This window comes from Mercenaria mercenaria, chromosome 13, assembly GCF_021730395.1.
Source record: "Mercenaria mercenaria strain notata chromosome 13, MADL_Memer_1, whole genome shotgun sequence".
NCBI classification, from domain to species: domain Eukaryota; kingdom Metazoa; phylum Mollusca; class Bivalvia; order Venerida; family Veneridae; genus Mercenaria; species Mercenaria mercenaria.
In genome coordinates this window covers 22,400,507-22,427,017 of record NC_069373.1, presented here as the reverse complement: position 1 = coordinate 22,427,017, position 26,511 = coordinate 22,400,507, and the positions used below count along the sequence as shown (strand labels likewise).

General features: G+C 35.4%; 2 protein-coding genes across 4 annotated transcripts in view; both read left to right on the top strand.

Moving 5' to 3' along the window:
* The first annotated feature begins 9,654 nt into the window (after positions 1-9,654).
* On the top strand, positions 9,655-14,593 carry LOC123529205 (uncharacterized). The gene is made up of 6 exons (XM_045309432.2): positions 9,655-9,769; positions 10,501-10,551; positions 11,604-11,782; positions 12,937-13,055; positions 13,469-13,623; positions 14,253-14,593. The coding sequence occupies exons 1-6, from the start codon at positions 9,688-9,690 to the stop codon at positions 14,501-14,503; spliced, it is 837 nt and encodes a 278-aa protein (XP_045165367.2). The 5' UTR covers positions 9,655-9,687; the 3' UTR covers positions 14,504-14,593.
* A 6,531-nt stretch (positions 14,594-21,124) lies between these two features.
* The window catches only part of LOC123529397 (sugar phosphate exchanger 3-like), a 54,712-nt gene continuing 49,325 nt past the window's right edge, over positions 21,125-26,511 (top strand). For 2 of the 3 annotated variants that reach the window (XR_008366689.1, XM_045309723.2), the window contains exons 1-2: positions 21,125-21,255; positions 25,775-25,886. Coding sequence is in view for 1 of the 3 variants with exons in the window: in XM_045309723.2 (XP_045165658.2) it covers positions 21,209-21,255; positions 25,775-25,886 (159 nt within the window). In the remaining 2 variants the exon portion in view is untranslated. Of the gene's footprint in view, positions 21,256-25,774; positions 25,887-26,511 lie in introns of those variants that run through there. The other variant, XM_045309724.2, reaches the window with a different exon arrangement.

The following is a 26,511-nucleotide window of genomic DNA, read 5'->3' as shown; positions in this document are numbered from 1 at the left end:
TATATGTAAGCTTGTATCTCAGTACCCACTGAAGGGAATGGATTGAAGCTTCACATACTTGTTCACTCCGATGATCTGACGACATGCAGTGCACATGTTTCATAACTCTACTTTGAACCTTTACAAAATTATGCCCCGTTTTGACTATTGACAAGGCTGGTGAATAGTCGAACGTTGTTGTCCTCTGAGAGTTTTGTTTAACATACCGTCACCTGACCTAAAATGGATAACTGCTCCTTTACCACAGCTATTCTTAAAATAATGAAAACCATGCTGGTCTGTTATTTCAAATTCAGTTTATCCCTTTAAAGCATTCGCCCTTGACTTCCATTTAAAAGGAGTCATTCATGTATCATCCGAGTAAACAAACTTCAACGGAAGCTCGCGATTGTCATTATTTTTAGAATGGCCATAGTATGTCAATGTGGAATAATTAGTCCGACTGAATTATGTACGCGACGTATAACTGATTCGGGTATTGTTGAGATATGTGAAAAATGGTTCTGCTGTATATTATTAGGATTCTAATATGTTTTTATGTAAACAAGTAAATGAAATAGACAAGCAAAATTTTATGATGCATTTATGGCTCTAAATACTGTAGGTCTACATGATGTCAACGTATAATTCACGAACTGTTTTTACAGCGTTAAAAAGACGGAAAGAAACACGTCCCACAGATTAACTTAGGGAGTGCGTAAACGTCCAATGAGTTATCCAATGAGTTGGCATGGCGGGAGAAATTTGTTTGATAATAAAATCTGTAAAATACAAGACTTTTTTTTTCAATACACATAAAATGTAGCTAATTTTGTCAAAATGCATAATAAAATACTGTAAATGCGGTAAAAAAATAATTTTGAAAAAAAAAATCACTTCTTCGGTTTGTTTACATGACTGACCAATCAGAACGGATAAACATTACCTTATTCCCAGGTATATACACTTACCTTACCTGTAATTTTTTAATTGGTGGTCCCTGACCATTAGATAGATATTTGTTTATTAGAGTCTCTATCACATACATACAATAACAATATACATTACAAACATACATATAATAGTACATAACTGTTCTATATATAGAGCTATTAGAGACTATACATTATACATTTATTCATCGTTGAAACAATTCTTCTATTAAAACCACTTCTATATACACTAACATATATTGTACTATCTAAAAGCTTATTGCTATGTACACATGTTCATTATGAAATATGTACTCAAGATTTGATAAGATTTATGGAAAGCCACACACGCCGTTATGTTATAATGGAAGTCTATGGGAAATTCTAACACGACCTTATTTGATTTGTCGTTGAATAAAATCATTGTTTGTCGTTTAGATGCGTATTAATATATCAGTCGGGCTGCGCCCTCGTGATATAATTCCTTCGCATCTAAACGCCAAACAATGATTTTATCCAACGACAAATCACTGGTTCGGATTTATTATTTCTTAAACAATTGCTCTTCTCTAACCATTAGAATCTGCTATAAACAACGGTTGACGGATGGACCGGTCAATTTTGACGTCAAATTGCCGCAAAACGCCCGGCTCATAACTACTTGGATAAATGAAGTCCAGTATGATCTTTGTCAAAATATTTTAATGAGCATGTAAGAATGAAATCAATCAAGACTTTCTGATGTTTTTCAGATTGAATGGTTATATTTAACCATTCAAGCTTGTGTCCTTGTGGTTCATTTCCTGCGCATCTGAACTCAGAACCGTGATAAATAAGGCGACAAACCACTCGAAGTCTTTGATCATTTGTTAAATATACAGTTGTACGTTTTGCTGATTAAATGAAAGACGAACAAGTTAGCACCCTTGGTGTACCTATACGCCAGTAATTCCGAGAAATGAGAAGAAAAATACCCTTCAGCAACTGAAATATTGTATTTGTATGATTTTATAGTTTCCTAAATTTGATTCAAAGTAATTCGCACATGATAGTAAAATTGTGGGAATTGTTATCACTAAATCGATTTTAAGATATCCAGCAAAAGCCTGTAATTTTAGATATCCATATATTCATTAAACTGATGTTTAAATGCCTATAATGAACAGAACAGTTAACCCGTCATTTGTTATTTTGCCAATATCTTAAAAATAACTGACAATACTTTTTAAACTTGAAATTGTGCGTACGCTTAGAACAATATGTTATCAATTTCAAAAAAAAAAAATAATAATAATGATATATAAATTTACAACTTTTACGACTTCAACCATTTTCGTCGAAAATACTTGGAATTTACAGCCAAGCATTAGTTTGTTTGTAAGCTTATTTATAGTCGCCACCGGTAACCCATATAGGCGACTCCTCAAGAAGACTGTAGTGATAGTAGGAGGATAGTGCATGATACAGAAGCTTTCCTGGTTCTTTAGCGTGCCAGGTGTAAAGCAACCATACACGGGACTCTTCTCCCAATGTTAGTAATTTTTAGTTGGAGGAACGGGGGCTCGAACTCGCGACCCCTGGTTTCGTAGTCAAACAGTGTTACCACTGGAGCACTGCGTCCGCTCTGCGCCAAGCATGAGGTTTTATGGCCTATTTTGACCCCATATAAGGAAAGTTGCTATAGGGCCATTTTGACCTTTAACTATTGACCCTTAACCCTTGACTGTTGGTGGCTTACAGTAGGGCTATTGCCTCTGACTTTTGACCATTATCTTTTATCCTATCTTTAAACATGGGATTTAAAAAAATCGTAGTTTAATACAACTCTTTTTCTTTCTTATCACTGTATATGCTCAGCTTAAATTCCTCTATATACATTTCAAGATGTATTGATTTTTTTCTTTCTGCATTTCTAAAAGTACTGTTCTTCTATAACTTTACTGTCTTCTTTTACACGTCCAATATAAACTTGAGTTATTAGTTGTTTTATTTCATGATTATGTAATTTTGAAATAGTTTTCTTATCTCCTGCTTCTAGTTTGTTAAGAAAAATAGTTTTTACTGATGGAACAGCTCCAGCAAATGAAACAAATACAGGAATAGCAGGAACTAGTGCTAAAGCTGCTAAGCAACCAATAATACCAGCTGTGATTTGTAATGCAGTATTTACTTTTCTACAAAATTTCTAACTTTTTCTATAAGAAGCTGCAAGTTTAGTTAAGTGGGTAATTAACTGGTCTGTCGTTTCTATTCCATAGCTGTTTATTTCTGTCTCAATTTAACTCATTTATATATCTTTTGAAAAAAATATAGTTCAAGGTTACTAAAGGATACACAGCTTTTAAATCTATCCCTGTAACCTCTCCATTTTGCTAATGCCTGTTTTTTCCTGTCTCGTTTTATATTTTTTTCTATTCTGAAAACTTCTTGCTTAAGTAGGCAAAAACTCATGTTCATAAAATGCACCTTCAATCAATGTATTATTCAAATCTTTAATGGTATATATTCTTAGGTTCGTGTTGCGACTCCCATTAATTACAAATATTTCCTCTGTCCAATTTGGTGTGTAACCTTTTTGAAAGTGCTGCTTAATCTTAATCAAACTAACTCAGTCTTAAAAAAAAAACATACTAACTCGTAACATAGTATCTCGAAATTTCGAGTTAATAACCCGAAATTTCGAGTTAGTATCTCGAAATTTTGAGTTAATAAATAAAATGCACCTGGCACTAATGCTCTTCCGTAACTTACTAGTTATATCTGTGTTCCAACTAGATATTAACAAATAGCACTGTCATTACCAACTTTTAGTAACATCTCGAAACCGATAAAGCGGGACAGATTTACCTATCATAAAAATCAATAAAACCAATAATCCAATATCATCGCTACCGGACGGATTCGTTAATTTCCGTACTAATTGTTATTGTTGTAGTAACACGGTTAAGTTTCTTCTGGAACTGAAACTAAATAATTTGATTAAACGCCTATTTTTATACAATGATATATTCAATGGCGTTGTACATAATAATAATTATTATTATTATAACAATATTAATAATGACAATAATAATGATAACAGCCTTATTGTAACAATATACAATTATCGACTTTTTCATAGGTTGATACCCGAAAAGAGTTATATTCATCGAGCCGAAGGCGAGGTGAATATAACTTTTTGAGGGTTGATAAATCCTGATATCAACCTATGAAAAAGTCAATAATTGTTTTATTACATGAATAAATGTATAGTCAGTCTTGTTATTACAACTGTATCTTTAATAAAGAAATAAGGAATAAATTTAGACCAAATCAGGTTGATATTGGTTTTCCAAGCACCTACTTCGATCTATTTTTATTTTCGTACTATTTATAACCCAAGATATATTGATATGATAAGTACTCATTACTTTTCGAACCGTTTTTAGCCAATCAGAGAAACAATTGAATACAGTCATGTAATAAACTGTCATGACTGCACCTCTCCCCTTGAGGTCATTTTACCCCTATTGCGAATACCAGTGTTTAAATCATCACATGGTACGCCCAGACGAGCTGCATATATAGGTTCAAACCCCACGGTTAATGGTGCCATCATATACTATTTAAGAAAGAAATACTACACACTATCTGACCCATAAAGCCTTACCAACAAGTGCGTTTTATTAAACAAACCTTGGAAATATAAATGTTGAAATGTAAAACCTTTTAGAAAAATTTAAGAACTATCACCTGCTGTTTTCGCATAATAAACAGTTTTCAAAAAATTTAAAACAATGCCGCGAAATCTCTGAAATACAGTGTCTTAAGACTTTTTTGAATGTGTCAAGTGATTTACTTTTGTGTAGTTCTAACGGCAGTTCATTCCAAAGTTTTGGACCAATAGTACAGAAACTTCTATCATTGAATGTTGTATGGCACAACATAACGACATTCAGAATTCACAGACGATCTCAAACCTTGTCTACTAGGAATATACTTTGTAAGCAATTCTGTTAAATACAGAGGTGCTCTGCCAGTGTGACAGCTATACATGAAAGAAAGTATCTTGAACTCAATTCTTGCTCTCATCGGCAACCAATGTAAGTGATACAATGCTTGTTTAGAACTATCAATTTCCTCCTGTTAAGGACAAGATTTGCGCACATGTTTTGAATACGTTGCATCTTACGCACCTCACAGTTATGACATTGCAATAATCCAGATGTGAAATAACAGAGACAAAACTAAAATTCCAGTGGCTGCTTTTGTTAAGTATTTTCGGATGTTCTTAATTCGTAGGTAATTCAACATGGCTGTACGACATTTGCGATTTACAGGATCTTTAAAGTTCAAGGTTTCGTCAACTAAGAAATGCACCGAGATATCTAATTGTGTTTTCATGTTTGACGTCATCACCAGCAATGTTAATGGAATTTGTTAAACATTTGTTCAATTGAGGTCTGTTACCAAACATAATAAATTCAGTTTTGGAAGTGTTCATTTTCAGTTTGTTTCTATTCATCCAGTCATTGATTATAACTGCGCACCTTTCAAGGTCTCCGATCGCTTGTTATTCAACGGAAACAGATGTAGGACGAACGCTTTTATTTTCTATATGATACGGATTCCTGTTTCCGTCATCGACTTTTCGACTAGACAGATACGCGAAAACTTGAAATTAAGCATCTAATTTCAACTTTTCGCGCTAAAAATTTACCGCGAAAAGTCGAAAACTTGAAGTTTTTAATACGACAATTGTCGTGCAAACGTTAACTTCTCGATCTAGAATCAAGCGCGAAAAGTAGAAATTTAAAAGCCTTAACTTCAACTTCTCGCGCAAAGATGTCCCGCGAAATGTAGAAATCTTGAAGTTTTTGACCCGAGAATTGTCGGGCAAACATCAACTTGTCGACCCACAATCTAGCGCGAAATGTTGAAATTAAGTGGCCTATCTTCTACTTTTCGTGCCAGTTCTTTGACCGATATTTTCGCGATGTTACCGCTTAAATTTCGACTTTTCGTTCTAGGACTAACTAACTAACTAACCCTAACCCTAAACTAAGTAACTCTAACCCTAACCCTAACCCTAGAACGAAAAGTCGAAATTTAAGCGATAATATCGCGAAATTATCGGCCAAAGAACTGGCACGAAAAATAGAAGTTAAGACTTAAATTTATACTTTTCGCCCTACAAATTCAGTCGATAAGTTGACATCTGCACGACAATTGTTGCGTTACAAACTTCGACTTTTCAACTTTTCGAGGAAATATCTTAGCACGAGAAGTTGAAATTAGCTCTCTTTATTTCTACTTTTCGCGCTTGATTATAGGTCGAAAAGTTGATGTTTGCACGACAATTGTCGGGACAAAAACTTCAAGATTTCGACTTTTCGCGTTAAATTTATAGCACGAAAAGTTGAAATTAGATGCTTAATTTTAAGTTTTCGCGTATCTGTCTAGTCGAAAAGTCGATGGCGGAAACAGGATTCCGTAATATGATCATCAGCATTCTTCACTGTGTTTAGAACGGCATCACGTCGTTGCCATATTTGATAATATTTGAACGTCCCTACATAATTGTGAAAAGGTTAAAGTGCTTAGTTCCCAAATAAGTTCATTTAACAGCATACGCGACATGGAAACACTCACGAACCTGCTAAAAAGTATGATAATACAGTAGGCGATATATACATGTAAGAAGCGTTCAACTTAGGGCACATCATACGGTCGGATTTCTTTTTTGTAGAAAGTGAAAGTAGATTGATTCGGTGACTATCATGTACAACTAAAGTACTAAGTCTAAACATTGAGTAAGAAATATATCAACTCAGATGGTATCGTTGTATAATATTGTGCTTTACACCTCGACACTACTTTTTATGACATTGAATAAGACATTCGCTCAAACAAACGTATGTTATCAGGAAAAAATTGCGTTTACATGTTTAGGTATTGGTAATGAGATTTAAAAGAGAGGATTTTATAGAGGAACATTCTAATTCAAAATACACATGCAACAGCTTTTGTAGTTTCAACACTAAAGATATGTAAGAGTGTTCAGTTTACCTACCCAGTGCTCCTTGATTTTACCACAGCACTAACTTGTTCTCCGCAAGCGTTCAGTTTATCTACACAGTAATCCTCGATTTTACCACAACACTAACTTGTTCTCCGCAAGCGTTCAGTTTATCTACACAGTAATCCTCGATTTTACCACAGCACTAACTTGTTCTCCGCAAGCGTTCAGTTTATTTACATAGTGCTCCTCTTGATTTTACCACAGCACTAACTTGTTCTCCACAAGTGTTCAGTTTATCTACACAGTAATCCTCGATTTTACCACAGCACTAACTTGTTCTCCGCAAGTGTTCAGTTTATTTACATAGTGCTCCTCTTGATTTTACCACAGCACTAACTTGTTCTCCACAAGTGTTCAGTTTATCTACACAGTAATCCTCGATTTTACCACAGCACTAACTTGTTCTCCGCAAGCGTTCAGTTTATCTACACAGTAATCCTCGATTTTACCACAACACTAACTTGTTCTCCGCAAGCGTTCAGTTTATTTACATAGTGCTCCTCTTGATTTTACCACAGCACTAACTTGTTCTCCACAAGTGTTCAGTTTATCTACACAGTGCTCCTTGATTTTACCACAGCACTAACTGGTTCTCCGCAAGCGTTCAGTTTATCTACACAGTGCTGCTTGATTTTACCCCAGTACTAACTTGTTCTCCCCAAGCGTTCAGTTTATCTACACAGTAATCCTCGATTGTACACAAGAACTAACTTGTTCTCCATAAGTGTACAGTTTATTTACCCGGTCCACAAGTGTACAGTTCATTTACCCGGGTGCTCCTTGATTTTACCCCAGTACTAACTTGTTCTCCCCAAGCGTTCAGTTTATCTACACAACGCTCCTCGATTGTATACCAGTTAACTTGTTCTCCTCAAGTGTACAGTTTATTTACCCGGTCCACAAGTGTACAGTTTATTTACCCGGGTGCTCCTTGATCTTACCCCAGTACTAACTTGTTCTCCACAAGTGATCAGTTTATCTACCCAGCGCACCTTGATTTTACCCCATCACTAACTTGTTTTTCACAAGTGGTCAGTTTATGTACCCAGTGCTCGTCGATTTTACCACAGCACTAACCTTGTTCTCCACAAGTGTACAGTTTATCTACCCAGTGCTCCTCGATTATACCCCAGCACTTACTTGTTCTCCACAAGTGTACAGTTTATCTACCCAGAGCCTCTCGATTATACCCCAGCACTAACTTGTTCTCTACAAGTGTTCTGTTTATCTACCCAGTGCTCCTCGATTATACCCCAGCACTAACCTTGTTCTCCACAAGTGTACTATTTATCTACCCAGTGCTCCTCGATTATACCCCAGCACTAACTTGTTCTCCACAAGTGTACAGTTTATCTACCCAGTGCTCCTCGATTATACCCTAGTACTAACTTGTTCTCCACAAGTGCACAGTTTATCTACCCAGTGCTTCTCGATTATACCCCATCACTAACTTGTTCTCCACAAGTGTACAGTTTATCTACCAGTGCTCCTTGATTATACCCAAGCACTGACTCGTTCTCCTATAGGAATGCCTTCCATCTGTTCCTCCGTCTGTCAGTCCGTCCGCAGATCTGGATCCTGCAATTACTCAAAAAGTATTCAAGCTAGGTTCATAAAACTTGGTAAGAGAAAAGAGGGCAGTATGTAGATTATGGACGTACATGACTTATGCTTGTAGGTCAACGGTCAAGATCACTATAGAAGATCAAGTAAAAATTGAGTCTGCTACATAACTTTTATATGCATTTAACGATCATTAGATACATATTTTCCTTTATGGTGTATTAGTAAAGATACCGTGAAAATTTTAATTGCCGCAGCGGCCTGGGTTCGATTCCCGACTCGGGTTTTTTTCTTCTTCTTGATTTGGCATTTTTAAGATAGTTTAGAAACAAAAACTCATATTCTAATGTTCATAATATGACCAAACTTCAATTCTGAAGGAGATCATCTTTAGCCAAAATCTAGAGGTCAATGCCTTTAATGTTTTTATCCGCCAAGCCTTTGAAATTTCAAATAGAACGAATAGTATAGAACGCTTAGACGATTTAAACATAAGCAGTTTAGTAAGGAAAATTTCGTATCATGTATCTTTATATCCCCGATACTATTACAGTACGGGTCATTCTCGTTTCATGTTTTTGTTTTTTTGTTGTTTTTTTTTTAAATTTTTCATTACTAGATCTAATGTTGAATTTTGTTGAAAGATCCTCTTTCGGCTACACGAATAAAAAAAATAAAATTATTGTTTTATAATATATATTGATAATAATATATAGCTTACGTTTAAAATACTGGGCATAATTTATACATTTCTGATAATAATATTGCATCTAGCCATTATAATACAAAAAGATAAAGCTTGGACATCAATGGAAAAAAATCCACAGCACTTCCTTTCCCATGATAGTCAATCAAAGGTTTCGTGTTTTTTGCATGAGTATTTGAAATGCGGTAGATATTTATCTTTTACGGTGAAATGTTTGGCAAATCTCGTAAATTACCGACAGATACATCCGAGTTTTGTAAAATATAATCGAGTTTTAATTGCATCTTATGTAATCTATGTGTTTATTTAACGGCGTTCTGATGTAATTCGCCCTTTGCATCTTCCTCTTAACGGAAGGGCAGCGAACCGCTTGCACCGCAACGGTCTCTATAAATAGCCTTCTTTAACTGTCATTTTTCAGTTCTAAATTTGCGAATCATTGAACAATGAAGGGGTTTCTACAGTTCGTGCTTTTGGGATCAGTATATGTCTTCACCCAGACTGCGGCAGTTGACCAACAGGATGAAGGTATGTATGCGTTCTTGCTTTTATGGATGCTAGATAAAAGTATCTATCCATTCTTTTAAATAATTTAATAATTTTAGGACTTTAATAAATTCTTAATAGTATATTATGACAGAAATCAAATGTAAGGATTTCTCTGCAAGTAGTATTCAGTAAGCCTTAAAAAGTCTTTCGGCTTATCGGCATGGCTTACTTTATGATCTCGGGCTCCAACTTCAGGAAAAAGTTATTACTTTAGTTAAGTCTGTTATTTAAAAAAAATACTATTGCTTACGTTATAGTTATTCAGTCTTTTTCTATAACAATGGATTTATAGCTAAATTATATTATGGTTAGTAGTATTTGTCTGCAGTATTTATTTTAGCCACGCAAATATGATATTTCTATTTAAGCACGATATAACGAACTTGAGTAATTAATTTTTACTTCTGTATATTTCTTATTTCTATACATTTTTCTGTAAAATTAAGTATTTTTGTGCTTTGATCTATGAAATAATCATATACGGTTCTGACACTGAAGACGCATGAAAGGGCAAAAAAGCGTTTGAAATAACAGACTTAGCTAAGCAATTACTTACGTTTTTTCATGAAATTGGGTCTAGCCATCACTCTAACGGGACAGCGACAGTTTAACTTTATCACGCTGTCCCTAAACCATTGACTAGTATACAGTTTAATAGTGACAAAAACGTTAAGATTTAGAGATGTTTATTTTTCAATTATATGTTACAGGTGAGCACGCAGACAGGTCAGTGATTCTGCCAGGACCAAGATACCAAAACTGTAAGTACAATTTGAAACATTTAGCAGTGTAAGTTAATTTTTGAAAATATGGCGCGCGTTTAGCGCAGTAGAAGTAAATTTTGAAATTCTAAAACTACCCGAGATTAAACAAAGAAGAAATATGTGTAACATTATTATGCACCATAATTAAAATTTTGATTTTATATAGCTCACGAATCTATTTACGCGGCACTGTTGGACGTTTTGGTGACCCGTGTGAGTTTATCTACAAGATTTTTTTTTAGATTGCTTCAGGCGAATAAGTGAGGTTTTTTTTAATATTGAGAATAAATAAAGCGATCTTGAAAAATATTTTACGCTATTATTTAAAGATTCAAATTTAGGTAGATCATTGCCAGTACATGGCAGTCATTAAAAAAAAAAACACGTTTGCAATGGGCTTTTATTATTATATCAGGGATTATACAGGTACACTGCAGAAAATACACGAATGATTTAAATGGTATTGCCTGAAAGCAGTTATATTTTAAGACTACTGATTTTTGCTACATACATTCTATCAAAATGTTGCAACTATGTTAGCAGACTCACATCAAAGTACACGAGTATTTACCACACGTTTTTGAGAGATTGAAGTAAATTGTGCGTAGCATAATATGATGAGAATTACTTTATTGCCTGACAAAATGGACACACGAGTGGTGTTAGATATTTTCAAACAAAATTAGTCAATGAGTTTTGAAGATTGCTTCACCAATATCCGTTAGAATGTTTGTGTTAGATCATAAGTGATGGCTCGCAACTCTGCGGCCGAGAAGTTACGGTCGATGTATCTAATCGCTATAGGTTAGAAACCCTACTTCGGTTTAAGAATTAACACAGCATCTAGCTGGCCTTCGGAAAGTTAGTGGTTCACTCCGAATATTCGCCCACTTTAAGAAACATCCGGGATCTTCATCCACCATTATAGCTTTAATGCCGCCATATTACATGAAGCATGTTTTAATAAACAAAAAAACAAACAAACAAACAAACCTGATATAATGAAGATAAATCAGTCACTATGAATCAAATATATCTTGCACGTGCAGGTCAGTGGCAAGTACAGAACAATCCTTGTGCAAACAATCCCCTAAACAAGCTCAACTTTCCCCACCCATCGGACAACTCCAAGTTCATCCAGTGCGGTACATTCAGTAGACTCTTCATTATCCAGTGTCCAACAGGAGAGGTATATGACCAAGCCACCACCACGTGCGTCAAACCAATGGTAAGATTTGTCGTCTGCTTATTATTATCATCATCACTATGTCTGCATGAACATGAACAACAAAGATAGGAACATGATTTATTAATATGAACCGAGTACATTTAAAGATACAGATCCGGCATTGTCAATTGCAACGACATTGTGAATGACATCTACCAGCATTGTCGCATATTTGTGAATGATCTTTGTACACCTCGAATACGTTGCTTTGCATATAGTAGTTTACACTACAAATGATATTTATTTTTGTTTCAACACTTAAAGGGAAAGGCAACGGTGTTTCACAGTTGAATTAATTCCATCAGAAAAGTTTTCTTAAATCATTTAAGACAGTAAGAGAATTTTCAAAATCAGCTAAGAAATAAGGCGGTTATGGTTTTGAACATTTCACTATTTGATCAAAACGGTAGACATTTTGTTTTTAGTTTTAAATTTCTGTTTGACTGTATTTCCTTAATTCTGTAAATTAAATGATCTACTTTTTCCGACTAGAAGGAAAAAATATTATGCTCAAGCTATAATGGTGGATGAAGATCCCGGATGTTTCTTAAAGTGGGCGTTAGCTCAAGAAACTATAAAAAATCATTTTAAAGCGTATTTGCTAAATAAAAAAATGGGAATGTGTAAATGATGTCATCAACACACTAGGCATCTTCCTCGATGATTAGCCATTTCCTTAAATTTCAAAATGTCGCATCTGTTTTGATAGTGATTCGGTGTTATAAATTCTTTCATTGTTATGAACTGTTGGATGATGACTTTCATACACATTCAACATAGGATAGGCATTCCTTCCCTTTTAACTGTTTCTGTATTTTAAATAGGCCTACTGTGACATTGACTATTCAATGAAATTGTATCATTTTAAACTATATGCCAAGTCAAGAATTCGAATTTGTCCAGAAAAGCAAGAATCGGTCCTTTACCTGATGACAATACAAGTTGTGTTGGTGGTGGGTAGGCGGGGGCTAGCATAATCCACTGCAGAGTCTATAAATTCTAACACTGATGCTAGATCCTGGAATTTTGGTCGTGATAACCAAAAATCATCAATTTTGGAAATATGTTTTTGGTTTGTTACATCCAAAAATCATCACTTTTGGAAATGTGTTTTCACGTACTCTAGGCATAGATTTACGTTCTTTAATTCACAGACGATTGTGAGTCAACCTCTTGTAAACAGCCTCAGTGGATACGGCGTGAGCAACCCTTGCACTGCTGTCAACATACAGTCTGGAAGGATCTTCTTTAGTCTGCTATCAGACCACACAAGGTAAAGAGAACTGAATAAGTTGTGCAACAAATGTTTGCTGATACTGTAGAATGAATGTCATCCAACAGTTTGCATTCCAATGATTTATCATTATGTGTTGAGATTAACATAACTTTCAATGATCTTAAAGAATAGTATCCATATTTTCATATTAATAAAAAAACTTCTATTGCAAAATTACAGGAATTATCATAAGAGTTTCCCCACATGTTATCAATCTTTTGAAGATTTTGTTGGCGTTCAACATTATTAAGACGGCGTTTCTCAGTAAAACTTTGTTATTGTACAGTAATTACAAACGCTCCGTAGAAAACTGCTCCTTTTTAACTGGGATGTCACACACGAGGTACAAAACATGTATACTTATTCCCGTTTTTCCCTATTTAATAATTAGCTGATAATTGTTTTTCAAGGTTTATCCAGTGCGATCAGAATGGGAATGCTATAGTGCTAACATGTCCCTCACAGATGACCTGGGACCAGAACAGACAATCGTGTATTTTCCCTACAAATTCGGGTTTTGTTCTCCAACCTGGAACACTCGGTACTGGAACAAATACCCTTACAGGTAAACAACGAAATGTGAGCCGCCATGTCAGCAAGACACCTTTTGTATCAGCGCTTTATTGAAAAACGACGTTCAAAGCTGAAATGTCACCATTTTTCATACATTCTAGGTGTCTCTATCATTTCTACTTACACTATAATTACAAAATACACATAAAGATATTATCACCTTTAACACAATAGATTTTACTAGATCATTTAAAAACTAAAGAAAAAAAAACTGATCAGGCGGTCAATTTTAGCGTGACTTAAAGCAATCATATTAAGTGAGAATTCTATTTCTTAAGTTGCTCCACACTTTTATTTTGGGTTCAACGTCACACTGACACAGTTACAGGTTATATTGCGGCTTTCAAGTCAAAGACCCAGACCCCAAGTCTCCTTCAAGCATTATTTCATCACGGGTGTGTACCTGCATGGGCATAACCACCGACCTTCCGTACACCAGCTAGATGACTTCTCACATGAAGAATTTTAAGCTCCGAATGCTAATATTTGCTTCGCCTTTGGATCGAAGGTGGAGTTTCTGACAGTATAATTATTCATATTAGATGAAAGATTTGCATGGTTTGTTATAACTCTAAAACAAACTAGAATTACTTACTGTTTATGTATTCATGTATATTTTAGGGTATCTGTCAACTAAAAACCCATGCACTGCTCAAGCCATCAGCGCAAACGCTCTTTTCTTCTCCCACCCTGATCCCACAAAGTTCATACAGTGCGATCTCCAAGGTAACGCTTTTGCCCAGCAGTGCCCATCGGGTCTCGTCTGGAACCAGTACCTAGAGACATGCGCGTCCCAGTTAGCGACATTGACCCTTGGGAACACGCAGAATCAATTTCTCACCAGCGGCGGCGGCATCGCAATTTCTGGTTGATATTCTAGGAGAACACCACGTGATCACTACAGACAACACTATCCGATTTGATTATTCTGATCTTAAATAAAATTAAAAAATATTAATTCATTGGATTTTTATTTATGTGTTACATACTTATTTCACTACAGGAACAAAGCTTTACAAAGGGACTGTCAGTTGTTATCCGCCAGCTATATTTCAAAGATGTTAATGTAAAACACGAAATCTTTCTCTCCTTCTCTCTCAAAAAAGTGGCCTCAATATTTGTTACTATTCTGAAACTGAAACTGAAACTGGTTTATTTGCTTAAACGCCTATTTCTACATTTAAAACATATTCAATGGCGTTTTACAATACAAGTTGAAATAAAATATTAAATATAAAATATTTTAAATAAGATTAATTTAAACGAATCAAAATAGCAATTATTAATTTAAAGTCAATGATAATACTATATTTTAAAATATTACTAACATACAATTATCACAGACAAACATTAAATTTCTATCACTGTCACCAGCATCACTGTTTTAAAACTCAGTCAAAACTTAGAATAATGCAAAGTAGTCTCTGAAGAAATGCGTTTTCAACTTTTTCCTAAAGCAGTCAATTGAAGAACTTTGTCTGATGTTCAACGGCAAATTGTTCCACAACTTTGGCCCTATAGTACTAAAGCTTCTATCACTAAAAGTTTTTCGCTTGTTGAAAGGGACGATGTAACAGTCAACTGATGACTCCGAGGATCTGAGGGAGCGCTGGGGGATTTTCGGTGTTAAGAGTTCAATCAAATATGCAGGCGCATTTCCAACATGGCAATTGAACATGTACGTCAAGATCTTAAAGTTTATTCTGGCTTTGATCGGCAGCCAGTGCAAATCGTAGAGTGCCTGCTTAGAACTGTCTCTTCTTCTACGATTCAGAAGAATAGGTAGAGCTATTGGACTTGCTCGTGGGTCTGTAGACGGCGGCGTACTTATTTTGTTAAGTTTTTATGTGTAAGCTGGTATCTCAGTAACCGCTTGCGGAAATGGATTGAAACACTTATTTACTGTGATAAACTGACCTATATTTCACAGGTTACATCTGAAATATTAACTTTGTGTGATTTTAAGGATTCCTAAATTTAATTCAAAGTAATTAGCACACGATAGTAAAATTTGGAGAATTGTAATTAAATCGGCTTAAAGATACCCAGAAAGTCTGGGTTTTTTTTTTTGGATATCTATAATGCATTTAATCTAATCCTTAAATTTATGTTTTGATACCTGAAAGGAACAAGACACAATTGGTCCGTCATTTGTTATTTTGCCAATATAATAAAAATAACTGAAAATACTTCTCTGAAACGAGTGAGCCTGTCGGTCGGTTGGTCCGTCCGTTTGTTTTCATGGTTTCCGGACAATAGCTCATAACGGCCGGACAGATTTAAATAATTTTTGGTACACTGGTGTAACATCATAAAATACAGGTCAAGTTCGACTTTGGCTACAAGCCACCATTTTTTACGTAGTTATAGTTCCTTTCCAACATAAAATTTGCCAAACTCATTGTTTCCGGACAATAACTCATGAAAGGCTTGACAGATTTAAATAATTTTTGGTACACATGTGTAACATCATAAAATACAGGTCAAGTTCGACTTTGACTACATACCACCAAATTTTTGACGTAGTTATGGCCTCTCTCCAACTTAAAATTTGCCAAACTTCTGTGAGTGTTTTGAGGGTATTATTCGTCACTCCTGTGACAGTCCTAGTTTTCTTAAAAATGGAATAATGATATCATATATATTTATACAGTTTACGACTTCAATCCTTTTCTTTGAAAAGTAAAAAATACACTAATATATATATACCAAGCATTGGTTATGTACGAGATTATAGTGCCACTTTTGACCCCTTATAAGGAATGTCGCTATATAGGGCCATTTTGACCCTTAACATTTGACTCTTAACCCTTGACTGTTGGTGGCTTACAGAAGGGCTATTGCCTCTGACTTTTGACCATTATCTTTTATCCTATTTTAAACATGGGATTTAAAGATAAATTGTAGAATATAATACAAGTCTTTTTCATCAGCTCAGCTTCAATTCCTTCATATAAATTTCAAGCGGTATTGAACTATTTTTCTTTCTGCATTTCTAAAAGTACTGTAAAATTTCTTCAGTGACTTTATTGTTTTCTTGTTTTACACGTCCATTATTAATTGTTTTATTTCTGATTATGTAATTTTGAAATAGTTTCCTGATCTCTTGCATTTAGTCTGTCAAGATGTATAGTAATTACTGGCAACAAATACAGGAATAGCAGGAACTAGTGCTAAAGCAGCTCAGCAACCAATAATACCTGCTGTGATTTGTAATGCAGTATTTACTTTTCTACAAAATTTGTAACTTTTTCTATAAGAAGCTGCAAGTTAAGTTGAGTTGGTAATTAACTGGTCTGTCGTTTCTATTCCATTGCTGTTTATTTCTTTCTCAGTTTACTCATTTATATTATATCTTTTGAAAAAATAATAATAGTTGTTCAAGATTACTTAAAGAAACACAGTTTTTAAATCTATCCCTGTAAACTCTCCATTTTGCTAAGGCCTGTTTTTTCTAGTCTCGTTTATACTTTTTTTTCTAAAAACTTCTTGCTTATCATACAAAAGTTCTTGTTCATAAAATGCACATTTAATCAATGTTTTATTCAAATTATTAATTGTATACATGTATGTTCTTAGGTTCTTATGTTGCGAATTCCATTAATTACAAATATTTCCCCTGTCCAGTTTGGCGTGTAACCTTTTTTCAAAGTGCAGCTTAATTTTAATCAAACTCACCCGGTCTTAGACTTGTACCAGTCGTTGGAGTCCTTTAAAACAAATATCTCTGCCAGTAAATCCTATCCAATAGCACTTTAATACTGAAAAAAACCCAATATCTCTTATCTCTGACTCATGTTGAGATGTGCCTAGAGAGGAAAGGGTTTTCTTTATCAGTGTCATTATGAAGAAAGAAATAAACTTTATTATAATTCAAACATCTTTTTTATCCAATGACAAGCGAAGGATTTTCAAAAAAGTAACCAACTTATTTTCATATTTTTTCATGAGTATTCATTGTACCGCCTACTATGGATTTCCCACATTCAGGGAGGCGGAGCAATTGCCAAAACAGGGACTGTATACAAGAAATAATGTGTCTATATAAATATCAAATTGTGTTGTTGTTTTTTTTCTTCTTTATAATGCAAGCTTTACTTTCATAGTTCAAGTTTTACCTTTCTGCACCTTGCACTCTTTGTATTAACTCCACGATTTTAATACAGCATTGACCGGGAAGTGCACTAATTGTTGCTATAAGTATTTATATATATCCAAATTTTCCTATTGTTCATTCAATTCAAATGTAAACTGGAGGTCAATTAACCTCTACTGGTCTAAAAATAAACCAGAGTGCATAACGTTAAACCTGCATATTACATTTTCATTGAATAAGACTACTCGATAAGTGTCGTCTACTATATATTTATAATTACATCCGCATGATTTTGTGTACAGACAATCATGACATTGTTGGCCAAACCTCCCAGGGAAATTCAAATTTTTCTCAAAGTCACCTTTGTAAAATAAAACAGAAACAGATTTTTAATAAGATATTGTAAAAAGTCACTACGTACAAATGTGCAAATTAAAAGAAATCTTTCTACTGATTTAAGGTAATTTCAAGGAAGGGTTCCCTATGTGGTTTAGTTTACTTGAGACGGAGATGTTGCTGATGTTTTAACTATAAGTCGGTTATAGATACACTTATTGACATTCTAATGCATTAAGTTTTGCCTTCACTGCGCTGCGCCCCGTTTCGGCAAAATTAATTGCATTAGAAAGTCAATAAATGATCTATAACCTATACTTATTTTTGATACAAAATTGCAATAAATTCTTTTATGAAAACCCCAAAAAGTGTACAGGGCCCATTAGAACAACTTGTTTTACAGGTTAGCAAGCTGTTTTGGTATGTTAGGCTATATCAGTACAATGCGAGTTTGCAATCCTTTAAACTGTACACAAAATCTCCTTGCTTTATCTTGTATACGACATTCTATTCTTGCACACCGGACTGGCGTTTCCGGTGATTTTACCCATGCCGGCAAAACCCATCTGGCACCCCCACCCCATGCCAGATGACTCTCGTGCTGTTAATGACAACTAGTGGTTCATGCACTGATAATATATTGTTTATGTAAAAATACGTAAAAAGCAGGTACCTTGATAGTTTCTCTCCATTCCTTGTAGTGTATTTCTCGATTCAAAATACGTTAGTTTACCACAAGAACATAACGTTACGCTACAAACGATAAAACTTAAGTGGAACTTATTTATTGTGCGTAACGCAAAACATCATGACGTCACTTCTGCTTACGGACGTTAATTTCCCGCGCTCTACTATAAGAAAGAGTGCTACAAAGAAAATACTTCGACCTGTTATTTGTAAAATACGGTATGCAAGAAAAATAATCTGCCAGAATAAAATGCTAACATGTAGACGATATGCAATAAAAAACATCAGTCATGTGTTTACGAATCGGATGGAAACGATTCGTAAACACATGGCAGATATTATTATTCCTTTAAAAATGTCACTCTGACATTCCGTTATGCTTTTGCATACAACACAATGTCATTACTATAAAACGATTCTTTTGTGCCTACCTGTCGGAAATGTCTTGATATGTCTCTTCCAAAATAGTACTGGTTTTGACCATTAATAGTCAGGGAATGCTGTTTTAATAAAAAAAAACTCATAGAGGGTTAACGACCGTGTTCGTACTTATGTTGATGTCTGGTCTGAAAAAGGATATATTATCTTATTAAGACATGATTGACCAGGAGCCAGGGAAGATATAAAAGAAAATACAGACTAGAACTGACCATTAACAAACTGAACTTCTGCATACTGCCTGATTAAAACGTCCATGAAAGTTGATTTTTCATACGGCAATACCTTGAGAAATTTTCCCGGAGTTTTTCTAAGGTGATATAGCTTTTAGTAGGGACTTTGAAGAAGTGTTGCTATTATTTTCTTGTTTTGAGTCTTCAAATATGGTTTATACGTACATATATGACTTACGTGATATACTTATTTTACCTTTAATTAGTTATTTGAGGGATTTTTATTTTTTGTGAAGAGATTAATTTGATATGTGTCTTTTAAGTTTCTAGTACAACTTATATTAAGTCCTAATCAACAAATAAACCTAACTTTTATACACTACGGACGCACTGGTCCAGAGGACTAAGAGATGAAGGCCCCGGGTTCGATTCCTGGCTACTCCTACTGCGGTGTATCCTTGGACAAGGTACTTTATCCTGATTGCCTCAGCCAAACCGGCTGTAAAAGGGTACAGCAAATTGCTGGTAATGTATAATTGCAGGCTCCATAACCAAAGATCTTTCTAAATTCCAGTTTGTTTAGTTCTGCCCATTGTTTTCTCGTTTATGGCACAGCCATTATGTTATCTTGGGACCATACGCCGCTTTTCATGGAATTACACTCTGTGCATCATTGAAGGTTCCATGTGCACCGCCGTATGAATACATCTACGGATTACATTCTGGTACTTATAACATGTGTAAATGTTGAGTTCTGCTCAACCCGGGGCTGGAGAGCGTGGACGGTAGCTTGCACTTCCACTACCGACTATGAACAGGCTCAATCAAACCGAGCCTGCAACATTTTCGTTTATGTCGTGTTGGGTGACCTGTGGTTATCTACTTTTTTTATTTTAAATAGGGTCGCTATAAAGCTCTACAGAGCTTATCAGCGTTACGTTCATTGTATCACAAAGCGACGGTAAATAAAATTTACCTTTACCTCAGTGCGTGCATGCGTACATCAAATAGGCGAGAATTAATGTTTGCGGGTAATGGCGGACAGATTATTGAACCCAAGGATTTAAACTCTGAAATCGGTCTAGCTATGTGTATCAACGCTGTACTCAGTACGCATACAGTGCTTTAAATTTTAGGTATAGCGGATTTTATAGTATAGATCTCGAGGATAGGTTGATAATTTTGTTTTATTTAGACTTGAATTATTGTATAATCTTTCATATAATTCTTTTACTGGCATGCAGAAAGACATTCTGACAGACATTTTTTTGTGTTTGCTTGCCGTGTCATTTTTCATATGTCCTCATGTGAAAATCGAAGCTAAGCTATCTTGTACTGATAGAATGTTTTAAAACTGAATGTTTTTGAAAAGATTACATACATTGTTATTCTAATTTATAGTAAAATCCCGGGAAGTTTGTTTAGATTTGGATTTTAAACTAATAATTGCCAAAAAATGATCAAAGCTACAGTGTATGTACACTAAATCAGTGCATTGATATGGAGAAAAACAAAACACATGAATTTCAAACTGGTTTGATTTTTCTATGCTAATAAAGTAACTCGAGTCAAGTTCTGTAATTGCATGAATTAATTCCCTTTTATTCTGAACATTTAAATACAATTCTTTCACATTAAGTATAAAGTTTGTTAAAACTACACATTAATTCTTAAATGTAATTTCTTTGAATTGGAATGCAGGCAAAACCTCTCTAGGTCTATATCCTGTAATAGGCCTATTTAGGCCCGTCCAACCTATTAGGGGACTTTGATTTAGTGGTATTTTACCTTCCATTAAATTTCAACATCCGGTTTTATTTTAGTTTCGTTTTACTTTTTAGAATAATATGTGGACGTTTTACCATGTATCTACTTTTCTTTTAACATTTATTAGGTAATGCTATCAAATCTTTTTCATTATTTACCAGCTTCTTGCCTGGAACCTATCGTTTTCGTCCCCACACGTCTTTTACACTCTCGAGCCCCCCACCCCAAAATTTGGCTGAGAAGTGACCTATACTCATCAACGGCGTACCCTAATATTTTGGCAAAGGAATAATATTTTCGCATAATTTAGACCCAGAGGCCACCATTTCATACCTGTATTTCAAAATTTTCAAGGGGGAGAGTCCCAGTCCCTCCCACCCCCATCAAGATGGGAATAACCCCTCTATTACCTCAGAATTTAGACCTAAAAATGCACCAGAGGCCTGTATTTAAAAAAATTCTAGGTAGTGTGCCCCCTGACCCCTAGTCCAAATAATAGGACATTTTGGGACAGGATGATAACTGGACACTCGCAGTCCCGTCACATCCAAACTTATTCTGCATATTTCTGTTAGGAAGTCCCCAATGAAATCCGTTGGGAACATTTTCTGGTACATATACAATGTATTTGTAATGATTACATCATGGATAATGAATTTATGTTGACATGAAAGCATAAACCACAGGAGTCTGAAATTCTATCAATAAGACCCGAGAAGTCTGTCTTAAAAAAAATACAGATAACTCGCCAATAGCGGGTCACTATCAACACTTATAGCATGTGGTGAAGAATGTTTAGACTTTCATGATATCTAAACTTACTAACACTTAAAACTATTGCTCACATTCATTTAAATGTTTGATTTATTTGAATCTATCTTTTACGTCTGAAGTTATGATGAAATATTTAAACCTGTCCGATTCACCAATAGGGGGTCACTTTTGCCAATAGAGGGTCACCTAGTTTATTATATTTTCTATTCATTTAAAATAGTATTTTATTTGACAAAGCATGACTGTGGTATTGGAAATAAACATTTCAAGGCAGAATATAATGAGAATCAGAATGTTTACATTTCAAATGGGAGTTACTAGGTAAAAGGAATATAGCGCTAGTTTTCACAGTTGTATTTCTAAGCATAATTAGCACCAACTAGGCCCCCTATATCTAATTCTAAAATCAAAATATTGATGCACAGAACCTTATTCATTTATCTAAATTTGCCAGTTCAAACCATTATTACACCAAATCAACCATCGATTTGTATTTTTAAGCAGAATAAATATCCTTTGGATAATCCCTTATATGGGTGACCCTCTATTGGCTGAATGGCCACCTCTGCTTGATGACACTTTTTTTCATCAAAGTCAATCTAAATTTCATAATCATATTATTCCTATGAAAGTGTGTGTTTCACTCTTCAAAATGGTACCAAATTTGTGTGGTTTTATCTAAGGAACTGTGAGGTATGCTCAAAATTATTCTACTTCGAAGACTTCAAGAGTGCTAAAATCAAAGTCAGGAAACATGATTGCAAGAGTTATCTACTCATGGAACTCAAACTCATTAGATTAGATCCATCTTCTTTTGTGTAATAATTGCTAAGGGATAAGTTTATATTACTGGATACTAAAACATTGTATACTCTAATATGTTTAAGAGAGATTCATATTTTATTTTCAAGTGATCCGCTATTGGCAGTGATTCTTTATTGGCGAGTTGACTGTACCCCCAGTATATACCTGCAGTATATATATATAAATCTTATATATATATAGGGGGTATTTTTTTTTAAATTTATATATATATGGGTTTTTTTTGGGTTTTTTTAAGATAGACTTCTCAGGTCTTATTGATGAATATTTTATATATATAAGTTTTTTTTTTTTTTTTAAGATAGACTTCTCGGGTCTTATTGATAGAATTACGTACTCCTGTGCATAAATTTACCTTGCTGACATTTTATTATAGTCTCTTATTTAAAGTTATGAGTTATATTCAACCCATTTGAAGTTTCTACATGAATATTAATGTCTAATTTATTAGAGCAGTATATTATGACTTTTTTTGATTTTTTAAAGTCTTACAGGGATGACAACTAAAAAATAACAGGTCATAAGCCAAATGAGTAAGACTACCTGACCCCACTAAAATGATGTAAATGCACAAGAGGCCACCATTTCATACCTGTATTTCAGAAATTTCCAGTGGGGGTGGCGGGGGAGAGACACCTTTAACATGGCCAGAGGCCCCCTCCAATACCTACTCGCTCCCAGCACTATGCCCTCGGCGTTGACGTCTTTGTTCTAGACTGGTGCCCCCCCCCCCCAGTCGAATATTTCTAGGTCCGCCCCTGCGCTGTGGGGAAGTTAGGGTCAGGACACCCCCTCCCTCTCTGCCCCTACCAACTATTAGCCCGATTCTTAATCGCCCACCACAAGTGGTGGGGGGGGGGTTATAGGAATGGTCTCTGTCCGTCCTTCTGTCCTTCCGTAACATTTTGTGTCCGCTCTGTATCTCCTAAACCCCTCGAAGGATTTTCATGAAACTTGGGTCAAATGATCACCTCATCAAGACGATGTGCAGAACCCATGAGTCAGTCATGTCGGTTAAAGATCAAGGTCACAACTCAAGGTCAAAGGTTTGAGCCTTCCATTTCGTGTCCGCTCTGTATCTCCTTAACCTCTTGAAGGATAATCATGAAACTTGAATCAAATGATCACCTCATCAAGATGATGTGCAGAACCCATGAGTCAGCCATGTCGGCTCAAGGTCAAGGTTGCAACTCAAGGTCAAAGGTTTGAGCCTACCATTTCGTGTCCGCTCTGTATCTCTTAAACCTCTTGAAGGATAATTATGAAACTTGGATTAAATGATCGCCTCATCAAGACGATGTGCAGAACTCATGAGTCAGCCATGTTGGCTCAAGGTCAAGGTCACAACTTAAGGTCAAAGGTTTGGGCCTTCCATTTTGTGTCCCTCTATATCTCCTAAGCCCCTTGAAGGATTTTCATCAAACTTGGGTCAAATGATCACCTCATCAAGAGGATGTGCAGAACCCATGAGTTGGCCATGCCGGCTCAAGGTCAAGGTCACAACTGAGGGTCAAAGGTTTGAGCCTTCCATTTTGTGTCCACTCTGTATCTCCTAAACCCCTTGAAGGATTTTCATCAAACTTTTGTCAAATGATCACCTCATCAAGAGCTCATGAGTCAGCCATGTCAACTCAAGGTCAAGGTCACAACTCAAGGTCAAAGGTTTTAGCTCTGTATCTCCTAAACCCCTTGAAGGATTTTCATGAAACTTGGGTCAAATGATCACCTCATCAAGACGTTGTGCAAATTCATGAGTCAGACATATCAGTTCAAGGTTAAGGTCACAGCTACAATCAAGATTCCTGGGGTCTAAATGTCTCTTGGGGTTGAAATGTCTTGGGATCATACCTGTTCAAGGATGTAGAGGTGATCATGATTTAAAGCTATTTGCCCACAGTTGGGGGCACCCAGTGAAAAAATACGCTAGTCCATTTTAGTCGTGCAATTCTCACCTAAAACGAGCAGTTAGACAGTTACATGTAGTAGTCTTATTTGTTTGGCTTATCAGGATGGCTTAATATTTTATGATCAGATATTTTATAGATCTTTGCCATCCCTCTAAAGTTACCTTGTTGTCCTGGCCTAAACATCCTATTATTTGAACTAGGCAGAAGGAACATTTCCCATTTGACAATATTTTTCAAATTAATACCAATTCTATACTAAAAAATAGATAGATATACTAATTATTTAACAATAAAGTACAAATCATGCAGTATAGAATATAGTGTTTAATTTGTGCAGTATTTAATGCTATACTTAATAAGATATTTTTAAGCAAATGAGAAACAGTATTAATTTGGTATTTCATTACACTTTAGCTGTTAGGAAGTATCACATTAGTGCAGCATTGAAATAAGTTTTATATGAAACCAACATGCACCAGTCACATTTTCTCAGTTACTGTTTATAACCTACATGCTGTGTATTTTATGCTACCGGTATATATAATATAAAACTTAGATAATTACCTTCCCTACTGAACTTCCAGTCTAGACGACAACATATATTTTAATTGACTGATGTGGAAATGTATATCAGTCGTCTTTTTAACTGCTTGTGTATGCTTAGCTAAAATGTGTATATATGCAACATGAATGTTCAAACAGAATTTTTTAGACTAATAAAGAAAACATAATTATGTGTACCCTTATTTGATTATACATTCAGAATCATTTCTAAGCCAACTTTGGTATTTTTCTGCCAATTTGACTTTTTGATTTTTATACGCCCATCTCTGAAAGAGCGGGGCGAATTATGTGAACACCCTTGGCGGGTGGGCAGTCGGCATCCAAAGCATGTCCGCTCTCTAAGTCGAACAGTTTTCATCCGATCTTCACTAAACTTGCTGACAATGTTTGTGGGCATAATATCTCTCGGCCAAGTTTGATATCCACCCAAATTGCCACAGGCAGTCTTGGATTATGGCCCTTGAATTAGGCCAAGTTCGATGACGGATGTATTTTGTGACAGTCTGGCACTCTTGTATTTAATACACAAGGATATGTCTTATTTTGCAACCTAACCTCATCGAGTTGATTTTTTTTCAGTTACGCATTTTTTCATGCAACAAGGAAGACATTCAGCAATGTGAAATCAACCATCTCAAGTGAATGGAGTGCAACTCCAGGAAATGACACTCTTATCAATAAACCTGACAAGGTCAGTGAGATGTTATACTTGTTATGCTCCATTCAAAGAAGAGAATGTATAGATTTTGCTCTTGTGGTTTGGTGAGACAGAGTAGATTGTCAAATAGATCAGCTGGTTACTTATCAATACATGTATATGACTGCCTAGGGTCGGATGATGTACAGTATAGCAACAGAAACAGTAGTACATGATTTTCCTAGAAGTGTTTCTTGGGATCTTTCTTATTTTTCATTTGCCCGACCAGGCCATAGGGCAGTCTTAAAGGTCAAGCCTTGGTAAACAGTTACTTCCACACCATATTTGCATGAAAAAATCCCTGCCTTATCAAGTTTTAATGCATTAGGAGAGATAATATAAATGAGCCGTGCCATGGGAAAACCAACATAGTGGGTGTGCGACCAGCATGGATCCAGACCAGCCTGCGCATCCGCGCAGTCTGGTCAGGATCCATGCTGTTCGCTAACAGTTTCTCCAATTCCAATAGGCTTTAAAAGCGAACAGCGTGGAGCTTGACCAGACTGCGCGGATGCGCAGGCTGGTCTGGATCCATGCTGGTCGCACACCCACTATGTTGGTTTTCCCATGGCACGGCTCATATGTTCTTTTTTCACACAAAACATCGATCTAGTTTATA